The 21555-nt window shown below is 44.8% G+C and overlaps 1 protein-coding gene across 1 annotated transcript; it reads left to right on the top strand.

The window, feature by feature from the left end:
• Positions 1–934: 934 nt before the first annotated feature.
• hsd17b12a (hydroxysteroid (17-beta) dehydrogenase 12a) lies at positions 935–21354 on the top strand. Its single transcript, XM_036535204.1, has 11 exons — positions 935–1234; positions 11918–11964; positions 12562–12637; positions 15822–15929; positions 16425–16489; positions 16660–16704; positions 17677–17711; positions 18455–18536; positions 19039–19104; positions 20894–21043; positions 21219–21354. Exons 1-11 carry the CDS (start codon positions 1057–1059, stop codon positions 21324–21326), a joined length of 960 nt encoding a protein of 319 aa, XP_036391097.1. The 5' UTR covers positions 935–1056; the 3' UTR covers positions 21327–21354.
• The last annotated feature ends 201 nt before the right edge of the window (positions 21355–21555 follow it).

Below are 21555 nucleotides of genomic sequence, written 5' to 3'. Positions count from 1 at the left end.
AGGCTACGCATTTAGTACAGTCATCCATTCATAAAAGTACTGGGACCAGGTTTGCGACCGCATGGTTTTGAGGATTACATAACTGTCACTTTAGCAGTAAAACCTGTCCAAAGTAGAGCCAACGATAGGCTCAGAATATGGGCTGCTGTACTGTCTGTCCAGTCACTTCTCGCTAAAGAGCACAATTAGCGCAATCTCGTTCATATAGAAACTGTAACGAAACAAATGCAGGTCTTAACGATGTACCGATTCAGTGACTAAGCCTCGAAACAGGGCGGCATGATGGCTGTCCGAAGAAAAGGGATTGTGCAAACAGTACGAAGCAGAAGAAACCGAAAGGGAACACCACCTAATTCTCCAGCTCAAAATATAAAACAGTATACACATCTCTCAATATTTAGTAACAAAACGCCACAATTCACGACACTGCTAAACCGCAAGAAAATTAAAATCCTTTCAGGAGAGGTAGAAGAAAAGCAGCACAAAATGTGTATGACTGACACAAGGCAAAGGACAGTAATAAAACTAGGCCTACTTAATTCTCAAATATCTTCTGTTACGTCTGTTAACTAATAAGTTGTTGTTCCTGTTATTCTTGATGTTCTTGTTATCAATAGTAGTTTCAACTGTTATTCACTGTTGTTGCTCCCACCTATTATTATCATTGCTCTTTCTTGTTTTGTAGTCACTCATTTTCTATGTCATTCATTACACAAACGCTTTAGCAACAGGGAAATTCTTTATCATACCAATAAAGCTCATTTGAATTTGAATTTGACTTTGAATTTGAGAACGAGAGTGGGATGTCTGAATTACCCAAAGAAAGGAAAGTGGCTTTTGATAGACACTTGTTTTAGCCAATCAGCAGTGGAGGTGGGCTAGCCGGTAACTTAAAGAGTAGGTGGGGGGCGTGATTTCAAGCCTGGATAGACTATTGAGTTGTGTGTGAGTGTGATGTTACAGCCTCGGCTTCTCTAGGGGTTCTCACATTCTATCTTAAATTATTTTACTTAATTTAAACTTGAACATTTAAACTAGGCATAGAAAATTGCTGTCATGCAGTCTTTCGACATGGAGGCCTTGCTGCATCTCGTTGAAGCACCGCTGTATTGGGTTGGTGCTTTTACCGCGGCCTGGGTGTCGGTGTGGCTCATCTACCGACTGCTCTCCGGGCTTCGGATATGGGTGTTGGGGAACGGCCAACTGATTTCTACAAAACTTGGGAAATGGGCAGGTGAGTCGACTGAAACTAGATCTATTAACAGTTATGAAGAGCAATTTCATGTTGAAGAAAATATCAGCGTCTGGAGTCTATAATAAGAAGAGGAAGATTGAACGTAACATTAGCTAGCTATCTAGCAAGACTTTTCATAAGTAATACCTGGCTAGAATTAATAAACTGAAACGAATGGAGAATTTGGCGTAGTAACACATTCTCTACTGGCAAGCAACGTTGGACATGCTTAGCCGGGTATGCTAAGTCAACAGTCTACCTGTCTTATTTAGCAGGCAAAGTAGCTAGTGAGGTAGTTGGATAGTTTTGGTGAAATTAGCGAGCTAGCTGGGTGAAATGAAATCTATGTTATAACAGTTTCTAGGCTCGCTACCTGGCAAATGAGTCATTGCCATCATGCAGTGGCTAAAGTAGCGGGCAGTTCTGATTTTCTGTACTGTGAGTGAGGTCATTATTCGCTCAGATCTGGACCACCTTCTAGGAAAATGACTTGGGTGTTCAAGGGTCTAATCTGTGCCCAACAAGCAAAGTGCATCTCTTTAAAGCAGGAGCTTGCCCATATTACCTGACATTAACACTTCGCGTATCTAATTCGATAGCGAACATTAGCTAACTAGCAGGTAGCTAACTCAAATGACACGCATTACGAGTGGTTATTCAGTAACATGATGTAAAAGCCAACCAGATAATTTGCTGAAAATATTTTGACAGCGTAGATCGTAGAACGTGTATTTCAATGTGGGCAAGATTCGTTTCAAGGAAATACTGTTATTCTCCACCAGGACGATGGAATCCCCTGTCCTGCAGGGATTTACTTGGCCTACTTTGACCCAGTTATCCAGTCCCCTCATGTAAATGCTTTAGTGAGTCTCATCAGCGTCGCCCATAATCCCCATGGAAGGAACAGGGGTGATGGTTATCTAGCTAATCAGTTGCAAGCAAACTGACCTAGATGGCTAGCTATAGGCAAACCGCCGAATCCACACATTTATCCGCACGCTAAAATAGAATACGTGGTGTGAGTTGATAGACATCTGCAATATTTGCCTTTATATCCGTTTATCTAGATATGTTATTTTAACCGTCTGTTGTATGACTCAAGACATTGCATTTGTATGCAAGTATTGGCTGGGGTGTTGAAACGAAGAACGTGCGTTTTTTAGTCTAGTCGTTGACGCATGCTTCGACATGCGTCATATTGCTTCTGTAAAAAATATTAATCTAACGCGAGTACTTTAATGGACGGCCTAACGTCCCAATTACATGAACATAAATGCAACTTAAATTAGTCAACCCCACGTGAGAGACAATCGAATTTTGTTGCGGGAGTCGCATGCCTCTTGAAGGTGTCGTCTTAGATATTCCGGTTATGTTAGTTTCTGTGCCTCGGGGCAGAGATGCACCAGCTAGATATCTAGAACCCGTTCAGATATGGCGTAATCGCCGAAAATCATCTACTAAGGTGAACGAGGCTACGAGCCACGCATAGCGTTCCAGTAGGAAAGCAAACTAGTCTTACAGGTGTATGGGTCGCCTCTGATATAAATGCTCTATAGCAGTTATCGAGGGTGCTTTTGGAAGGTACAGGCAATAAGCACAGAATGAGGACGTAACCTACCCCTGCATTACACCATCAGATACGCAGTTAATAAGCCCGAGCAGTTGCTTAAGGTAAGATTTTTGGGAAAACTCATTTATTTACGGTGGCATATAGCTAGGTACCATTAATTGCTAAGCACTATTTTAGAAGGGTCCTGTCCGTAAATCACGCCCAGAAACCGGCAATCACGTTCGACTTGTCTTGCAAATTCATTTCTTATGACTATCCCACACACCCTGTAGCAGAGGGGTGGTGGTGGTGGTGGTGGTGGTGGTGGTGGTGGGGGGGGGGGGGGGGGGTTCAGGTAAACCTGTTTCTTTTCCTGGTTTTCCTGCTCCACAGGTTCAGCCAGTTTAGATCACAGTTCATCTCTCCCACACATCATTCTGTCACATCTTAACAGGAAGCTTTTCATTAATTTGAAAGACTTCATTTAACTTGCATGATAGTAGAGACAATGGATTTGAACAACTCATCTAGTTATGATTTCACTCTTTTTAAACCTTTGCTAAAACATCATTTGCTTGTCATGACCATAATCATTTGAACAGGTTGAAACTTTCATGGGTTGTGTGAGGTGCTGTGATTGAGTGAGTTGACCACTTACAACTGAGTCATGTTTGCTTAAGAGCGCATTTTAAACTTGTGTTAATTCAGTGTGCAAGACCATCATGACTGCACATTTCATGTCTCTGGCTCTGCATGGAAGTTCTTGTGAAATGTTGTCAGTTGTATTGGCCCAAATTAATATTTTCAGTTACGTTTGTACCATTTCCTTTGAATTTAACTTACTGTTTTGCTTCTCCCCTAACTATGTAGTTATTCTGACCAAATTATACTGTCTGCAATTTGTTCTCAAACTACATCTGATGACAATGCATTGTGAATAAGACTTCACTTTTCACCCCATTCTTAACCTTTTCAATTTCCTAGAGTTCCAGACTTGTAGCGGTCTTCCATCATTAGTGCATGGCATTCTATTCCTTCGTGCAGCAAGCTTTCTGCTAGGAAGTGTTTTATTCTGTACCAAAGACAGTTGAATATATTACTTTTTGGTGTGTTTTTTTCATAAATCAGCAGTCATTTTTCACAATAGCAAGTCATTGTTTCATTAGTATAAAATACAGTATCAGAAAGACAGCATTATGCAGGCATTTTACAAATCCTTGGTACCTCTCTAAATTGGCATTCTCTAAAATGACATTTTCAATGTCGCTATTTCTGTAAATTTAACAGGATAGCCATGAATCATGATTGTTGGTATACAGAAACCTAGGTCGAATATTGCTCCTAGATGGAAACCAAGCACAAGAATTTGGTTTAACTGAACTCCCTAAGATGCATGAGGCTGGTCAATGTAGCACTCGCTGTGTGTAGGAGACCCCTGCTGGTGAATTTCAGTAATGCCATGGTAGAAACTACAGGGGTTATTTTTACTCACCAGTTCCAAACGTTTGACTGCTGTGTTGAACAGCAGGTATTGAACAAGATCAGCTTGATTAGTGCATGTAGAAGAAATCCTTCTGTAACTACATTTTTGTGCGACTATAGTATCAGTAGGAACCATGCAACGCAGATGACATAAAATTCCCAGAGTACATTCAAAGACACAAGCAGTACACAGTGATGGTGTACATAAATTAAATGTGTGATTCATTAAATTATAACTCTTCAAAATTATCCACTGACTCTGGTGGCATGCTCAGATATTACTAGTTGGGATGATACTAGAAAAGTCTGGCCTCATCTATGCTGCAGTCTTGAATTGGTGGTTTGACTGTAGCAGTAATGGTTCTTCTATGTCAATGTTCCATTAGTACCATTGACTTGGCAGCATACTGCAGTAGTGTTTCTGTGTCATTCACCAGCTTCATGGACCTAAGTTTGAACTGGTAACATAATGCCTAGTGCATTTATTTAAACCAGTGTCACATGATATTGGTGTTCAGATGCTAACATAGGCAAGGTGATATGAAGATGATGGATACCTTCAGATTGTAATGTAAGAGCACTGTGCTGGCCAGGAGAAGTGCAGGATGGCGTGTTTGCTGGCATTCGGGAAGGTAAGGTGTGCTGTCGAAACCTCATTCCATGCCCATAGCAGCAGAGGTTATGTAGGAATGCCAGTGTCTGTTTCATTAAATATGCATTACAGCGTGGCTGGGTGAGGACAGTGGGGAGGTTGATTTCTTTTTTTTTGCGCACTCGGATACATGGAGTTCACATTGCATGAGGTTCACATCAGAAAGGGGTTGACATCAGTTACCAGTTTGGGTCAGGTGATTTTCTCAGGTTTTGGGGACTGAAAGCCCTTCATGTTGTGAGGGTCTTTTTTCATTTATTTCTTAAAGAAAGGGTGGGGTTTAAGTTTTACAGTTTGAAATGCCAGGGGGAGTTTTCCTTGTTCCATCATGCAGTTCTGCAAAGTGGCGCATTTTAGCAGGCATTCAGTCATTATCAAAACAAGGAGGGGCCAAGTGGACATTGGAGACTGACTGACATGGGATAACGGCCATTTGTGCTTGCTTCTCATCTTTCTCTATCCCTTTCTGTCTCTGCCTCTTTCTGTTCTGCTACTGACACAGAGGAGGAGTCTGGAAAAATCACATGATTACATAAGGGGATCGCAGCCATTCATGGGTGTTCCCTGGTGTGTGTGACTTGTCCAATTGTGAAATTCGGTTTGACTGTACGTCCATGTTTGTGAATGTATCTTCCACTGTGTTGTGAGTTGGTGGGTATGGCTTCACAGCAGGGGGGTGTAGGGGGTGGTGTGTGTGTGTTTGTGTGTGTGTGTGTGTATGTGTGTGTACGTGTGTACGTGTGTGTGTCAGTGGTGGGCAAGCTTCAGAGAAGGGTCGGGGGGGGGTAATGCTGGGGTCATACTGCCTTTCATGTGATGGACACCTTGTATGACACGTGCTGCAGCAGGGGCTTCTGGGTAAACTGCAGCCTTTCATTTCCCTTCCCCCCCTCCTCCTCCCCTCATTGGATGAGCCTATCTCCATCCTCCATCTCGCTCTCCATCGCAGTCTCTCCCTTCACACAGAACAGTCTCCTCCTCCCTCCCGCCTCACTCACTCGCACACACTTCCCCTTCAGAGCACATCTCCCCCTCCCTCTCTTCTCTCTCCTCTGTGTCACGACTCTTCATTTATTTATTTATATTAAAAAAGGAAATATTCCATCTGCTGCTCCCCCTGTAAAATCTCTCATTTGCACCCTGTTAAAACAACATTCACCTCCATAAATATTATTACAGTCCTCCCTTGCTCGGTTTGCTCGTTAGCTTTAAATTAAATTAAATCCAGTTTGTCATTTATGGATTGCCCAAATGTTTGTTTGGTGGTTCTGTTTAGCAGGCGATCATGAATGCGACTGATACCCTTAAATGCAAGTGGATAGGTTCAGTCAACCCCTGGCAGAAGCAGCAAATGACAGCCAAAATGTGTCACCTACATTACATTAGGTTACGTTATGACCCACATTACACAAGAAATGGACAGACTGCTGCCCCAGCCATTGTTGCATGAAAGCCCATACCTCTGATTGCCAGCGATATCGAGAATGACAAAGTCCATACTAAAGGGCATGTGTGCACTCAAAAGAATTTGGAAGCTACGTGGTTCCTCCCGAGTCGTAAAACCACCCCATCAGGTTTGTGAATGTGCCCTGGCTGTCGGAAGTGACATGGCATTTGAGGAAGGGACTCCAGGGTTTGGTCGTTTCAGGGGCGTCTGCAGAGTGGCGCGCACAAGTTCTGTAACCACCTGTTACGCCACATCTCTGGGCAAATCCTGTTCCCCCATTGCGCTTGCATGCATTTTTGAAATGCTAGTAGGTGAATTGGTGCATGTTGCAATGCTTCAGGTATCGTCTGTTGTGCAATGTGTGTGGTTTCTTAACCAAGGGTAGTAAAAAAAAAAAAAAAAAAGACAGATCCTGTCCTTTTTCTGCATGTAGTCATTCTGGATTCAGGTGATGTTGCAACCTGCATTTTTAAGCGACACGTAACCCAACAGCCTCTATGACCTCTCACCCATATGCAGTTCTGGTTCAAAAATCCCCAGCCTGGTTCTTGCGCAGAGATTGTGCTATTGATGGACGACCTGGCGTTTGGGTTCAGAGGCCCTGTGAGGCAAGCTTTAGTCCTATTCAGCAATCATGTTTGTCCTGCTTTTCCCATTTTGAACTGAACTGACATGCAGAGGCATGAGGGAATCTCAATCTTCTAGGTCTTCTGCACTATCTCTTCCTGTATAGTTTTTAAATGAGGTCTGAACATGTCATCAGACATTTTTAGCATGTCAAAAGTGGTTTAAAATTGGATTGACCACTGTACTTGGTCTGAATTGCCAAATAGGATTGGTTTAATCCACTGACAAGGGAATCCTCAGACATTGTAGCTGCACTTGGCCTTTCTGGATGCCTTGTATGTTGAAGTGCAAATGCTGCGTCACTGATTATAAACAAGGGTATTTTGACTGTAATGAGAACAAACTTTCCACCCTTGCTGACAGATCAATTTGCCTATTTCTAACCCACCGAAGTTTGACTAATGCCAATTGCCAAGTAATAAAAGGATCCTACACTGCAGGTGAGGTTTGATAAGTTGAAATGTCAGCTGCCATACTGGCTGTGTTAAAATTGCATATGTACAGGTGGCTAAGACTGGTCAATGGAAACGCACTCAAAAGGTGCAGTCACTAAGACTAGTTTAGATTTAAACCTGGTGGAGTTAACATTTTCATGCTTTTGAACATTTTTGATGTAAAGCTAAGTATTGATTTCCAGCAAAGGCATGTCATCTCCAATGCTGTTTTTAAATTGTGTCAAGATCTAAAAATGACAATGCCTCCGAAGGTTAGTTCTATTTCTGTCTTGTGAACAGGTCCGATGTGAAGTAAAATATAGAATTTTTTGCCTATTTATTTTTAGTAGAGTCAGCCCTGTGCTATTTAAAGAAGCATGGCTCTCAGAACAGTAAAGTGTGAGACCTTTTGAAGCGCCTGCCCCCGTCTTCCAATGAGAGCAGGGAAGCTTGCCCATAGGCAGGGTGGTACACAGGATTACATAACTCCTCAAGCTGGGGGGAACATCCAAGAACAGCATAAGGAGGAGGCACTTCTCTCCCTTTTATTGAAGTTGGCTCAATGGGATGGGGTTTGGCATGTCTGAAAAGGGAGTGCTGAATTGCCCCTTTAAGTTTTTAAACAATGGCGACCCACAATTCTGTGTAACTAAGGGAGACTATTACAAAATGTGAATGTTCAGTCAGCCCGGTGGGCCAGCTGCTCTGGTTGCAGATGGATGGACAGAGTCACAGGCTTGTCTGCTGTACCTGGTGGAGGAGGGAGGAGGAGGAGGGGGGGGGGGTGTTGAGTGTGTGTGATGTTGGGGCAAGCAAGGAGCAGCATCTCGTTGGTATTCAAGTGCTGCGGCAGTTCCAGACACGGCTGCAGAGCCCGGCTGCTATTTTTAATCTCGCTGCTTCTTTTTTTAGCTGTCGGAATATTTAGTAGCAGCAGCAGCAGAAGCAGCAGTGTGGTGCTGTAGGGATGTCAATATTTCTTTAATGTGATGTTATCGCTCTCCACTTTTGCATTTTTTTTTAATTGCTGCATTTTTGTTCCCCTGTTATATCAGATTAAATATTTTTCAGTCAACTGAATGAGATGAAATTCTTCAAGGTCCCCGCCCTCTATCCTGTTAACCCCCCTCCATACCACACATCTTTTGTGCTGTCTGCTTGTGCGTGCTTCATATGAGCGTCAGTTGCTCTCGTATCCATCCACCCAGCCCCCCTCCCTGTACTCACGCGCCTGCTTGCGTAGCTCCTTTTGGTGGAGTGTCACGGACGTAATACGCTCCTCACGTGAGGGGAATTAGCTCCCCCTGGGAGCATCATCTTGCGCAGGGAGAGGAAGAGTGTGTGTGTGTGTCTATATGTTTAAATATTCTGCACTGTAAAAAAACTTTCTACAAAATTGGAATAAAAAATTGCAAAGGCTGCATTGTATTTTTTTCAGCAAACCATTTTCATGCGTTTGTGGGTAATGACGACAGTAAAAAAATTTTGTGAAGACCATGTCAAATGAGCAGTAATTGCTTAAACATAACTGATAATCGTTGTTTAGGTTGCCATGTCCAGGATGAACTGTATAGATATTTTGAATTAAATGATCAATTCTCTTGTTCTTGAGCAAAATTTAAAGTGGATTCCACCTAAAGGCAAAAAACTGTGGATTCATCACTAGTTAACATCTCAAACTCAACCTTTTAGCTTATTGTAAATTAACCAGGTACAACACTTTAAATCATACAGGTGGCAAGTTACTTTTGAATATTTAAAAAAATGTAGGATGGCTGACAAAACTGCTAGGGTGCAAACCAGATGTGCAGCATTGATGCACAAAACTACATTTGGTATTGCCCACTGCTGTTGACAGTCTTGGATGGACTTGGATGTTTATTTGGTTTCACTGATAATGAATAATATTCTCCAGATTTTTATGAACATACATCAACCACAAAGTAGGTAAACAAATTTTACACAGACCCAAATTTCATTATTTTTACTGAAATCTTGTCTTCAAATGCTTTTTTTGACAGTTTTCACAGACAGGATGGTTTAGGATAGAATGTTGAAATGGCATAGCTTAGACAGGTGATACTCAGGATAGTCTGAAAACATTAAACGGTATGGATACTCAAAAATAAACCCTTTTCATCCAGAAGGTTTATAGTGGCTGGGATAAAACAGTTAATAAACTGCCCCCCTGTGATGCTGGTTTTCAGAATTCACTACTGTGCTGTGGACTTGCCCACCTTAGAAATTCATAAGCTGTGACTGGATTGTTTAAGGAAGTTTACATAGGCCCAAGAGCCCAGTTGCAACAGCAGCTACAACCACTGAATAAGCTCCTGATGCAGGAAGAACTGAGGTGTTGAAACTGTCAGACCTGCCCAGATTCTTCTGTTTCACTTCATGGCAGTGTGGAGAGTAAATTTTGAAGTTGTGGTCTGCATGTGTACGCTGTGATCACAACTACTTAATGAGGTCACCTCGCAGAAAAGGCATGTGGATGGAATGTGGAGAGGAAAAAATTGTTTCAAATCCCCTACCCTACCGTGGTGGGTTATCGTTGAGATGTGACATTTTTCTGGTTTCCAGGAAAGAGCGTTTAATCAAGCTGAAAGAATGTGCATGTACACTACCACTATGATCAATGGGTCTGTCCAAAAAAAGGCTTTTTTTTTTTTTTTCTTTTTACACTGGTGAGTTTGTCTGAGAATGCCTGAGTCAAAAGAATTGAGCATGCCTACTAGACAGGCCTGTCTCTGACTGTACCCTGGTGAATTTTTCCTCATATGCTTTTTCTACATCCACCACCCTCCATCCTCTACAATGCAAATGGAACTGTAGACAGGATGTGTATGGGACATTGAGGATTTTGTCTGGAGCATTTTTGCAGGGGAGGGAGGGTGAATAACATCACGTCATAGTGTTGACTGAGGTGCCAGCATGGCTCCTGGTGGATGCCGCACTCGTCACAGTATGGCCTCACAGTGCAGTCTGGCCGTAAAGCTGATGGTGAGATGATCGTCAGTTTCAGTTGAAGTTAACTTCATTTGCCACTTCAGAATTAGTCCTCTCAGGACTGGCCGATCACCAATCCAATGAAAGGGATCATGAATGTTGAGATTTTCCATTTCTTCGAGATGCCATCAAAGCAGACAGTCCAGTTCGGAATGACAACCTGACAGGCTAGTGGCTTGCCACGCATCCCTGAGAATTTCAAAAGAAGGGTGTGATGCTGTTAGGGTGCAAGTTGTGGTCACGTTGAGCCATGAGCCATGAAGCCGAAGGTCGCGCTTCTGAAGACCTGTCTTCACCTGAAGCTGAAGAACACGCATTGTGCAGTCTGCCCATTGAGATTTTTTTAAACCAGAAACCAATTCATTCTTAAGATGTTTAAAAATAACCACTGAAAATGACTCCTCTCTTCTTGACTTAGAGCCTCCCCCCTCCCCTCTCCTCTCTGTTCGCCACTTGCCTTTCATTCCTTCTCTTCTATTTTTAGCCTCCCCAGCATCCTTCGTCGCCCTCCCCTCCCTTGTTCTCAGTCTTATTGTTCGTCATCACACCCTCCCTCCCTCTCCTTTCCTCTCCTCTCCCTCCCTTCTCCCCAGTGCAGCTCCAGTGAATACAAGCTACCCATATTAATCTTTAATCAACCCAGAGTTCTGTGGCACCCTGATATAAAGGTTTCTTTTTTTTGGGGGGGGTGGGGGTGGGGTGTTCTGAATACCCAGTCAGAATAGAGGGAATAGCAGGAATAGCATTTTCTCCGCTCTTAGTTCTGTACATATGTCCTTGTCACTGGCTCTCCTCCTTTCTGTCTCGCTCTTTTCCTCCACCCAGCTCAGCTGGCCCTCCCTCACTCTCTTGGTGTCTCCATCTTGGTGTCTCTCTTCTTTGCTCTCCTGTGCTCTCTCTCCCACACTCTCCGCCTCCCCTACTCTCTATTTTTAGCATAGAAAGAGCTGATGGGCAGGGGGTGCCTAAAATAGCCTTGCTGTCTTGGCAAGGTGAGGACAACCAAGCAGGAATGGCAAAGGACCACTATCCCGATTCAGCTTCACCTTGTTACACCCCCATCCCCACCCCAATCCCGTTAGTCTTGTGTCTGCTGTCTCTGTCTGTTCCTTTCTGTGTTCTGTTTGATGCCAAAGAAGCTTAGAAGCAAACGTATCCTTATGTGCAGAGCATACCAGCTCCTTTCAGGGACTCCCATTCACCTGGTGCGGTAGTTGTGACTGTGCCCTGTAACTAATATGACTGAGGGCCTTGGCTGTATTGACCCATTTGTTTAAGGTGATGATTAACAAAACGGTTTCCCTGCAACAATTCCAAGTTTGCCAAACAAAAACTTGTCAGAATTCTGTAGATTCATGCCTTGTGTGTAAACGTATATGTGTGTGTCTGTGTGCTTGTCTGCGCTGGGCATCTCCAGGCGCAGAAATGGTGCATCTGCTGTTTTGCTGGCCTGTGCTGATCCCCCTCTCTCTCCCTTTTCTAGTTGTGACGGGAGCGACGGATGGCATCGGGAAAGCCTACGCGGAGGAGGTAAGACTCCTTGGCTTTTATATATTTCATTTCCTTCACGGAAATTACGGTGACTCATCACAAGCGAGAGGTTCCTCAGATCAGGTGGAGGGAGGGCGCTCTGTAAGGGCTGCTTGCATGGAAGAGCGCACCTTTCGCGAGCCGCCTGCACACGCGTGCTCGGCCCCCAGACCGCTCGCTGGGCTCCACCCGGCCCATTCTTGTCTGATCTAAATAAGCCCAGTTTCCTTGGATTGTCATTTACATTACATTGTCATAAAGCTGGAGCTAATGCTAAGGTGCACTGTGGAAGAATCATTGCGGCCAGTTTGTGGTGCTATGCAGTAGCATTATTAGTGCGAGTTGTATTAGAGAACAGTGTAATACTCCAACTATAGTGGTATTAGGGTATAGTATAGTACAGTAGTGTTGTCAGGAAAATGAGTATTGGTGTATTGGAGAAATGTAGTAAAATTATTTAGGTACATTTAGCAGAGCTGTGTCTTACAGTAATATTGTCAGCACAGGTGGTATAGTGAAACAGTATGTTGTAGAGATTTGAGCTGATGGTGCAGAAGTTGATGGTGTGCCCCCCCCCCCCCCCCCCCCCCAATACAGCTGGCTCGCCGGGGCTTTGCAATGATGCTTATCAGCCGATCTCAAGAGAAGCTGGATGATGTTGCCCATTCCCTTGGTGAGTAGCAAAATTCATCTTTGATCCCCCCTTGGGGATGAACCACTCTGCATGGGTGTGGCCTCTTACCAGTGGAGATCACTAAAGACCTGGTAAAAGTGGAGAGATGATCACCAAACAGAGTCACAAAAGGGTGTTGAACCGGTGTTTATTAAACATAACTGCTTCCTTGCTCAAATACATGCCCTCTTGTCTAACCCAGTGGTTTTGAGGAAAATTAAAAGAAAAATGCCTTGGTCTGACAAAAAAAGTAACAAATATTTGTTGGGGGTGAATAATGAAATAGAAAGTTGTTTTTAGTTTCATCTCTCTTCAGCTGAAATTGTATGTTTTATCAGAAGTAAATACAATGTAAATGGAGCAGAGTGCACTTACCTTTTTGAAGTTGTGCGTGAGCAGGAAAGCTGAGAAATTCCATTATGAACTGAGCCATTTCCTGATGAGGAATAAAACTAAGTGTATATGAATTCTTTTGCATAATATTCTGATTGAGCAGAAATCCTCTATGTGAAAATGACACCATGGATGTAGGACTCCAAGGCTCCCCGAAAGTTTGCTGTAGTGTTTTGTCATGATCGACGCCAGGTTTAGTTCTTGTTTATAGGTGACGCCTACTTAAGGTCACACTCCCTTCGAAATGGTGTAGACTTGCATTAAAAAAGAGCCTATACATGTAACTGTAGTAGCTGTATGAATTTGTTCTGAATTGGAAAAGTTTACGAATGGGTTGATTTTTGCAAGCTTTCCACTATGTTTGCAAACAGGATGAAGGCAATGAGGATGGAGGTTTTTTCCCTTCTGCCCCTGTCCCCATGCAGCCTCCTCAGAGTTTTTGGAAGTGTGTGTGTGTGTGTGTGTGTGTGTGTGTGTGTGTGTGTGCATGCACGCGTGCCTGCGTGTGTGTGTGTGTGTGTGTGTGCTGAATGAATGGCAGGCAACCCGGTGCTGACGAGCGGAGGGTATTTTTAGCCCTGTGCGGAACAGTGGGCTCCCAGCCAGCTGAGCTTGCCTGGCTGCTGCGGCAGGGTGGGATGCTTGCGCAGACGGTGCCAATGAGATGGGATGCTGCTCACAGACAGACAGGAGCTGGGGCATTGGAGCGGCCTGTTAGCACTCCCTCACATACATTCTGCTCAAACCTGCCTGACTGCACCCCCGCACCCCGGTCTCCAAACATGGACAAGCAAGCACTGGTTCAAAAGGTCAAATGCATGTGGTCATGATTTAAAATTCCATGTCATCCCTTTGAAGTTCCAAAGTTCAGCTATAAGGATGTCCTGCGAAGGAAAAAAATGCGCCAAGTTGTCTTCATCTTGCAGGTTCATGCAAACAAATGTCCCGTAGGCTCCCGATTACCCTCTTCAGCCCCACAGGTCTGGAATGGCCTTGCCTGGAATGGGTGACTTTGTACCCTTTTTGTCCTAATCTTGTCCAAAAGCTGGGTGAAGCTCCAGTGGGCATCTGTTTTTTCCTTTGAAGGAGGGGAGAGGGTTGTGTATTGCATTTTTTTTTTTGTGTTCCCCACTCTGCCCCTCTCAGCTGAATCCCTGAAACCTCTGACTTTGTTATGGAAAAACTTTTGGGTGTGCGTGTGTGAACACTGGGGTGTGTGCCCAGTCTCCACCTTGCTGGGGACATGCAGACACTGATGTGCCCCATCCCTTTCCCTCCTCCCCCAGGGGAAATACTGGTAGGAGTGGGGGGGAAAGGGATGGGGATGGGGCACAACCTGGTTTTTCCAAAATCTCCCACAGTCTCCATTCCCTTACGCTTCCTGTTGGGGTTCAGATTTATTTCTCCATTTTGATTTCCACAGTGCTGTTTTGTCATTTGTTCCACTCTCTTTTGGCTAGAACAAATCTCTCCCAGTTCTCTCGCTCTTTTCCGTCTCTTTCTCGCTCTCTCCCCCTCGTGCTTCAAGCTCTGCCTGAATGGAAGTGCAGGCATTGTGGGATATGCCCGTTCACTCGCTTGCTCTCTCTCTCCCTCAGTGGAGCAGGGTCTGTTCTGGGAAGAAGGATGTGGCCGGCTGGTGTCGGAGCGCCTGAATGGGATTTTCAGTCTCTGAGCAGCAGCGGAGAATCCGCGTTAACGAGGGCGGATCCCTCGCTCCCTGGCTTGAGCGGAAATCCCGGAATCCCGACCGCATTGTCTGGCTGGAGCCGCCAGCTTGAACCCACCAGGGGGGGTTAATGGTACAGGGTTGGGGTGGGATGGGGGTTTGGCCTGGCAGGTTGTGGGCAGCCATGAGACCTCTCTAATCCTGTGGTGACACTCACAAACACAGAAAAGGTGAGCACCATTAGATGAGGGCCTGCAATTACCGAGAGTGGGATCTTCATCGTCGTGCCTGGAATGGGGGGGGTCTGAAGTCACGAGCTGCCAAGCATAGCTCCCCACCCCCCTCAGCCCCATCCTCCCATCCCTCAGCTGGTCTGTCCTCACAGACTCACTGCCTAACAGCGACCTTCACTACACCCTTGCTCTCCGTAAATACCATCTCCCCCTTCATTAGGAAATCATTATTTATTCTTAATACACCTCCAAGATGCTAATGCTTAAATATTCCTGAATATGACTGATGGGCATTACCTCAGTGTACATGCAGTTGAGCCCCTCCTTCCACCATCCTTTTTACGTGATTTCCCCACAGCCTCTATGCAGGCATGTATGCCCAAATGTTCTTTTACAGTGGTACATCAATGGAATCTTCCTCCTGTGAGTGCCGTTCAGATAGATGAGCCTTTGGACAATAAATTCTAATTGCGGTGGGCGCAGTGAGTGAGGAAGGGAGTGCAGGTTTTTTCCTTTTTAAAATGGCTGGGTTTTTTTTTTCTGTGCGGCAGCGCCCCCTACTGCTTGAAATAGGGAGCATCCTTTTGCTGGTGTGGCTTCAATCTGTGGAACATGTCCATGGAAAAGGGGGGGGGGGGTCTCCCTGATACGTAGTGAGTGAGTTGTAGGGTTATAGCCTGTCCAAGACTTTTCTCTCTCCACCACCATTGAATCTGTGCAGGTTATGGCTGGGTCCTAGAGGGGCGATACATATGTGCTGTACTTGCTCAAGGACATTTTGTGTGCCACTGGCTGGTTCTTTCTGTGTTTAATTTAATGATGAATGCTGATGTGCTGTACTGGCGTTTGTTTTGAAAATTTTTAAATTATTTTTTCCCTTTACCCTCAGAAAGCCGATTCAAAGTGGAGACAAAAACCATTGCCGTGGATTTTGGATCCATAGACATCTATCCCAAGATTGAGGCCGGTCTGGCTGGGCTGGAGATTGGCGTACTGGGTGAGTAAGGCTGCTGATTGGTCACTTGTGCCTCTCCTCTTAATCCAGTTGGAGGGGGACTAGCGCCCCCTGACATGAGTCTTTGCACAAGTCCAGACCTACTGCTTGCCAGCATTTCGATAACACTGATAAGCCTGAGCTAAAAACCTTGTATTGGTGGTCCATTGGTGGTAGGACCGATGGGTTTTGGCCTTGCTGCATAATTGCAGCTCTTGCCTTTTTCTTTCATTGTGATTAACCACATTTTTCTGATATAAATGTGCATACTTAGGAAAAATAACTGCTTAGTAGCAGTAACCCCCTAGCCCCTCTCCTGAGCTGTGTAGGTGTGGTTAGCCCTGTGAGATCCCCTGTGTTTCTCCACAAGTGCCCAACTGCTGTTACTAGGATACTACTGCCACCTGCTGGTGGTAATTAAAAATAGCAACCAAGTAAAAGAGTTATGTTTCTGTGCATTTGACCACATAAACACTTTCTTCTTTGTATCTTTAATAGTGAACAACGTTGGGATTTCTTACACGTACCCTGAGTTTTTCCTCAATGTCCCTGACCTGGACAATGTAAGTCACAGCTGAGTTTTGCATTTGACTTTTATTGAGATGTGCACAGTGTGAACAGCGCTTAAAGGAACATGAAGTTCCAGGCTTGACCTGAACCAGTTAGCCTTGTCACCAGCCAGACTAAACTTTTAAAGTCAAATGTGCTAAAATGTGTGTTCTCTCAATCTTAGTTCATCAACACCATGATCAATGTCAACATCACCTCCGTTTGCCAGGTCAGTACTGTTCGTTTCCCTCTTTTAAAAAGAAAGTCTTGTAGGTCTTGTTCTGACGGATACGGTGATTGCAATGTGACAAGTCTGATTAACATCTGTGCTCAATGTCCTGCTTTACTGGGTCACTGCATGCCTGTGCTGCAGTGCTGTGCTGCACAGGCCGAAAGGTGGTGCTCTGCTGTGCGGTGTGGGTCATGGTGGATATCCATCCCCCCCCCCCCCCTCTCTCACTGTTGTACCTGCAGTTTCATTGGTTCCCAGAGCAACGGCAAACTACACCCACGCTGTCTGTTCTTCGCCACCCACACACAGCCTTTTCTCCCCCCCCTTTCTGCTTAAACACATAGCCCCTCTTGCTGCTTAAGCATGCCATAGAGTCACAGCTAGTGCCTGTGCCACCACCTCCTGCTGTGTTTCTCCTCACCCTTCTGGCCTTCCTCCATGGGTGGTGGAGCCATGGGGGGCCAAACCAGCTTTGCTCGGCTGGGGGGCAAACTGCTTTGCTCTGATGTTCTCCCCCTCTGTGTGCTGGGACACACTGCATCCTACATGATGCATCACTGAGCATCTCTCACAGTGGATGAGTGTCTCATATTAGTCAAAAACCTGAAAAGTTTGTGTGTTCCTGCATTAAGGCTTAGGTCTGAATTTGCATGTGTAAAACGTTGTGTGTTAAACGTGGAAAATACTGCTGCATAAACTACAAATGTATCATTTTCAGTGCTTTTTTAATAAAATGCTTATTCTAAAGACCAACCTAAAAATCTGAAACTCCTCCATAATACATGAAAATCTCACCATGGATTGACCTTGCAGCATTAGGAGTAGGTGACCATGTGGTTTTTTTTTTGGGGTGCTGTACGAGTGTCGAAGAGTGTAAGGCATTACACCTTTGATCCAAAACCGCTGGATTGTGATAAATTGTCTGATTGTTGTTGCCTGTTTTGACACATGCCCATCTCTCTTTTACAGATGACGCGTCTGGTGTTGCCCAGGATGGTGGAGAGGTGAGTGGTAGCAATAGGACATATTTTGAAGGACACCTAGATCATTAAGCCAGACATTGCACTCGTTGGTCACTGAGGCAAGAGGGCCTTTGGCTAACTTCAACACACTCTTTTCACTGTTGAAGTTGACTGTTTAGGTTCAGTGCCTTCTTACTTATTCAGCAGGGAACATTTCTTTCTATGGTGAGAGACCTGACCTCATGTACGTGTGACAGTGCACCCAGTGCTGTTATTTTAATTTTCTTGATTTAGCACAGAGACTGGGCTTTTCTCTTTCACTGAGTTGCCCATTTATACTCTTCCATGCCCATGTTGAGCATATTGGCCCAGCAGGCTTAGAGCAGTGTCCATGGGCTGCTTCAGAGAGCAGAGGTAAGAGGGTAAGGGACCTCTGTCTGTGTGGGGCTCTAGCTTTGGCTCCTGATCCGGTTTCCAGCTCTACCGGGTCTTCCATCTCCCCCCTCTGCACATCCTGCAGCTGCAGGGAGCGCTGCATGAAGAAGCGGCTGCCATGGCAACGCACAAGGCGGCCATGAATAGAGCACACCGTGCAGAAGGGCCTGTGTTGTGAATCGGGGCCAAATTAATGCGTGTGGTTTATCACAACAGGGCAGCAATGCGGGGGGACCTTGTCTGTGGGGTGAGGGTTAGTTTAGGGGGGGTGGTGGTTGGGGGAGTGGTCCGGTCCTATGAGCATGTGTGTGGTGTCTGTAGTGGTGACATTCCTGTTTGCTGCCTTTCAGGTCCAAGGGAGTGATTCTGAACATCTCCTCTGCTAGTGGCATGTATCCAGTCCCTCTCCTCACAATTTACTCCTCCACCAAGGCAAGTCCAGAACATGTGCCTTGGGGGCTCTATTTCTATTAATGTGAATTGTTCTTTTCATATACCCTTAGTCTGGGCTGACCTAGTATGCTTATGTTTTTTTTTTTTTTTTTGAGTTTCATTACTTAGATAATTATTTGCTTAGCTGACACCCACATCTGATTTTGCATATCCATTTATACAGCTGAATATGTTACTTGTGAAGCATTCCATGTTAGGCTTTAACTGTACAACAGAAGTGCCTCACTGAGGACTAAAATCGGTGCATCACATTGCTATTTCTGAAACGGACTGCTTCACTTGAGTCATTATTACCCCTTTATTCAGGAAAACGTGTTGCTGCTCTGTTACTGAGCAAGAATCTACCAGTGTCCTGCTATAGATGAGATTCCAATGTGTCCAAGAGGCAGACTTCAGTACCTGAATCCTTGGTGCTGGTTACTGGCTGAATTAATGCCAGCAGCGTCTTGCTTTGTTAATCCCAGTCCCTCTCTCCCCACAGGCTTTTGTTGACTTCTTCTCACGAGGTCTTCATGCCGAGTACAAGAGCAAGGGAATCATCATTCAGGTGACTGTCCCAGAAGCCTCACCGTGCACCGCTTAATCCCCAAGATTCTTAATCACCTGGCTCTCGGTTAACTTCCTGTTGTGCCGTCAAGCAGAGGTTGCGTTAGACTTTCTGGTTGTAAGGGTTGTAAAAATTCCATCATAATCAATTATTATCCATCATTTTAATTTTCATTTTTTAATGATAAATGCTATTAAATATGTCTTATTAATTTTCATTCATTCATTTTCATATTTTAACAATTAATATACAGAACAAGATTATGCATTTATAAGGGAATGGAGAGAAAAGATGAACAGAGACATTGGCCGTGCAGTCACTTTTCATGTCAACACCACACAGGTTGGGTACCAAAACCTGGTGCCAATATGGCACCGGTTCCTATACGACTGGTATCTACCAGACCGAATTGCAACGCAGATTTCGGTCCCTCATTCCAGTGCCACTGAAATGCCTGAGCGCTGTCGATGAAAATATTTGCCCTCTGGTGCTCCAAAACAGATGTTACAGTACTGTAACTGTTATTTAGTGTTAAATTATTGTAGTTGGGTTAGGTTTTATTTATTATGTGAATTTGTTATGTGAATTTGTTCAATGTTTTGTATTTATTTATATTTATATATTTAAGTATACTTTAAACTGTTAACAGTTAATATATTGTTTAATTTCAAGTTCACATTTGCCTTTAATGTCGTCAACCGTCATTTTGAGCTTTTTTAACCCTTTCTCACGTAACTATAGATATAATTAGATAGAATTTTTCCATTCTCGTGTTCTAATCGCACCAGTTTTAGCATATGTGATAAACGGCTGATCACACCGGTGTGACCGTACAGGCACCGTTTAAGCACCGGTACTGTTTTAAAAGTATCACTTTAGCACCGGTATCGGGGAACAACCCAAACGATACCCAACCCTAATCTTCCCTCCTCAGCCATGTGAACTGCTGCTCCCACTGAACCCAGTACTCCCTCTTGACCTCCTGCCACTTGCTGGCCCCGTAACATTAGTTGCTGCTGGCTGATAAACGTTATCAGTATTACTTGCTTGTCCTTCATTCTCCGCCGCATCAATTTCACCTCGTTTATCAACGCCATCACAATTTTTGGGCTTTTTAAAGAAACTTTGGACACTCAGCTGCCGTGACATTTTGCAATGGTATGTAGCGATATAGCCTACCAATGCGATGGCTAAAGCCAGCTAGACAATGAGGTCATGCGCGTGAGATCAAAGACAAGACTAGACAATAGCTAATTAATATGCACACTCACCACCAACTGGACAGGGGTGTGAATTACTTAGTTACGGTAGATCGCCCTCAGTGTTCTAATCTTTCAAAATGAGGGACGGCCTTCAGATTTTTCTGTCATTGTTAAAAAAAATTCAGTCAATGACGGAAAATATATGGTTAACGCAACCTCAGGTGCCTTGAGAGCTCTTGTGATGGCAAATCCTAATGAGCAGGGGGATAAGAATATGTTTGGATTCTACACACAGCTGTGGCGACTGGAACAGGGACCAAACAAATAACGCACTTGCTACTTACCAGCTCAGACCAACTGCCTTTGTCCAAACTCCTTAGTTTCAACACTGAAGGGACACTGTGATTGTAACATCTCATTAGTGTTGATGAAATATCTCTTCCCTCTACTATGTCCCTGTGCTGAGCCTGAATGATTGTCTGCTGAACACTGTGGAGGTGCCATCTTGTGGCAGCATCATGCAGAGCATGTTGTCTCCCAGTCCTCTTAACCAGACCGTCTGCTTTCTTGCTTTCTTCCCCGTTCAGAGTGTGCTGCCTTTCTTTGTGGCCACCAAGATGACCAAGATCAGGAAACCCACGCTGGACAAGCCTACACCGGAGCGCTACGTGGCTGCAGAGCTGACAACTGTGGGGCTGCAGAGCCAGACTAATGGCTACCTCCCACATGCCATCATGGTGAGGGAAGCCGCTGTGATGCTGGAGGCATGAGACACCCTCTGCCTTCATTTTGCAAGCTGTGTGTGTGTGTGTGTGTGTGTGTGTGTGTGTGTGTGTGTGTGTGTGTTGTGTTACCTGTGGGTGGATGTAGTTGTCTGATGGCTGATTTTTTGCATCCAATTATTTGCTTCAGGGCTGGGTGACCACTGTCTTGGTGCCGATCAACCTGGTGATCCACTTCGGCATGCAGATGGGCAAGGCTCAGCGGGCTGGTTACCTGAGGCGTCGGAAGCAGCGCTAGAGGTTGCTAAGGCGGATGGGAAGAAGAGGGGAAGGCTGGAGAGGGTGGGGGGTGGGGGGGGGGGGTGGAAGACGATGTGGACCAGCACCTCAGCCTGCTCCTTTGCACAAATGACCAAGGGCCAGAGTCAGCAGCTGAAAAGCTCCTCAATTTGATGCATCTACTTGATTAGTGTGTGTGTTCCTCAGAATCAGGATTTGCAGAATGCTTTCGTGAGGGTGTACTGGGT

The sequence above is a fragment of the Megalops cyprinoides genome, chromosome 8 (assembly GCF_013368585.1).
Source record: "Megalops cyprinoides isolate fMegCyp1 chromosome 8, fMegCyp1.pri, whole genome shotgun sequence".
NCBI lineage: Eukaryota > Metazoa > Chordata > Actinopteri > Elopiformes > Megalopidae > Megalops > Megalops cyprinoides.
This window is presented reverse-complemented; position numbering and strand designations above follow the sequence as displayed.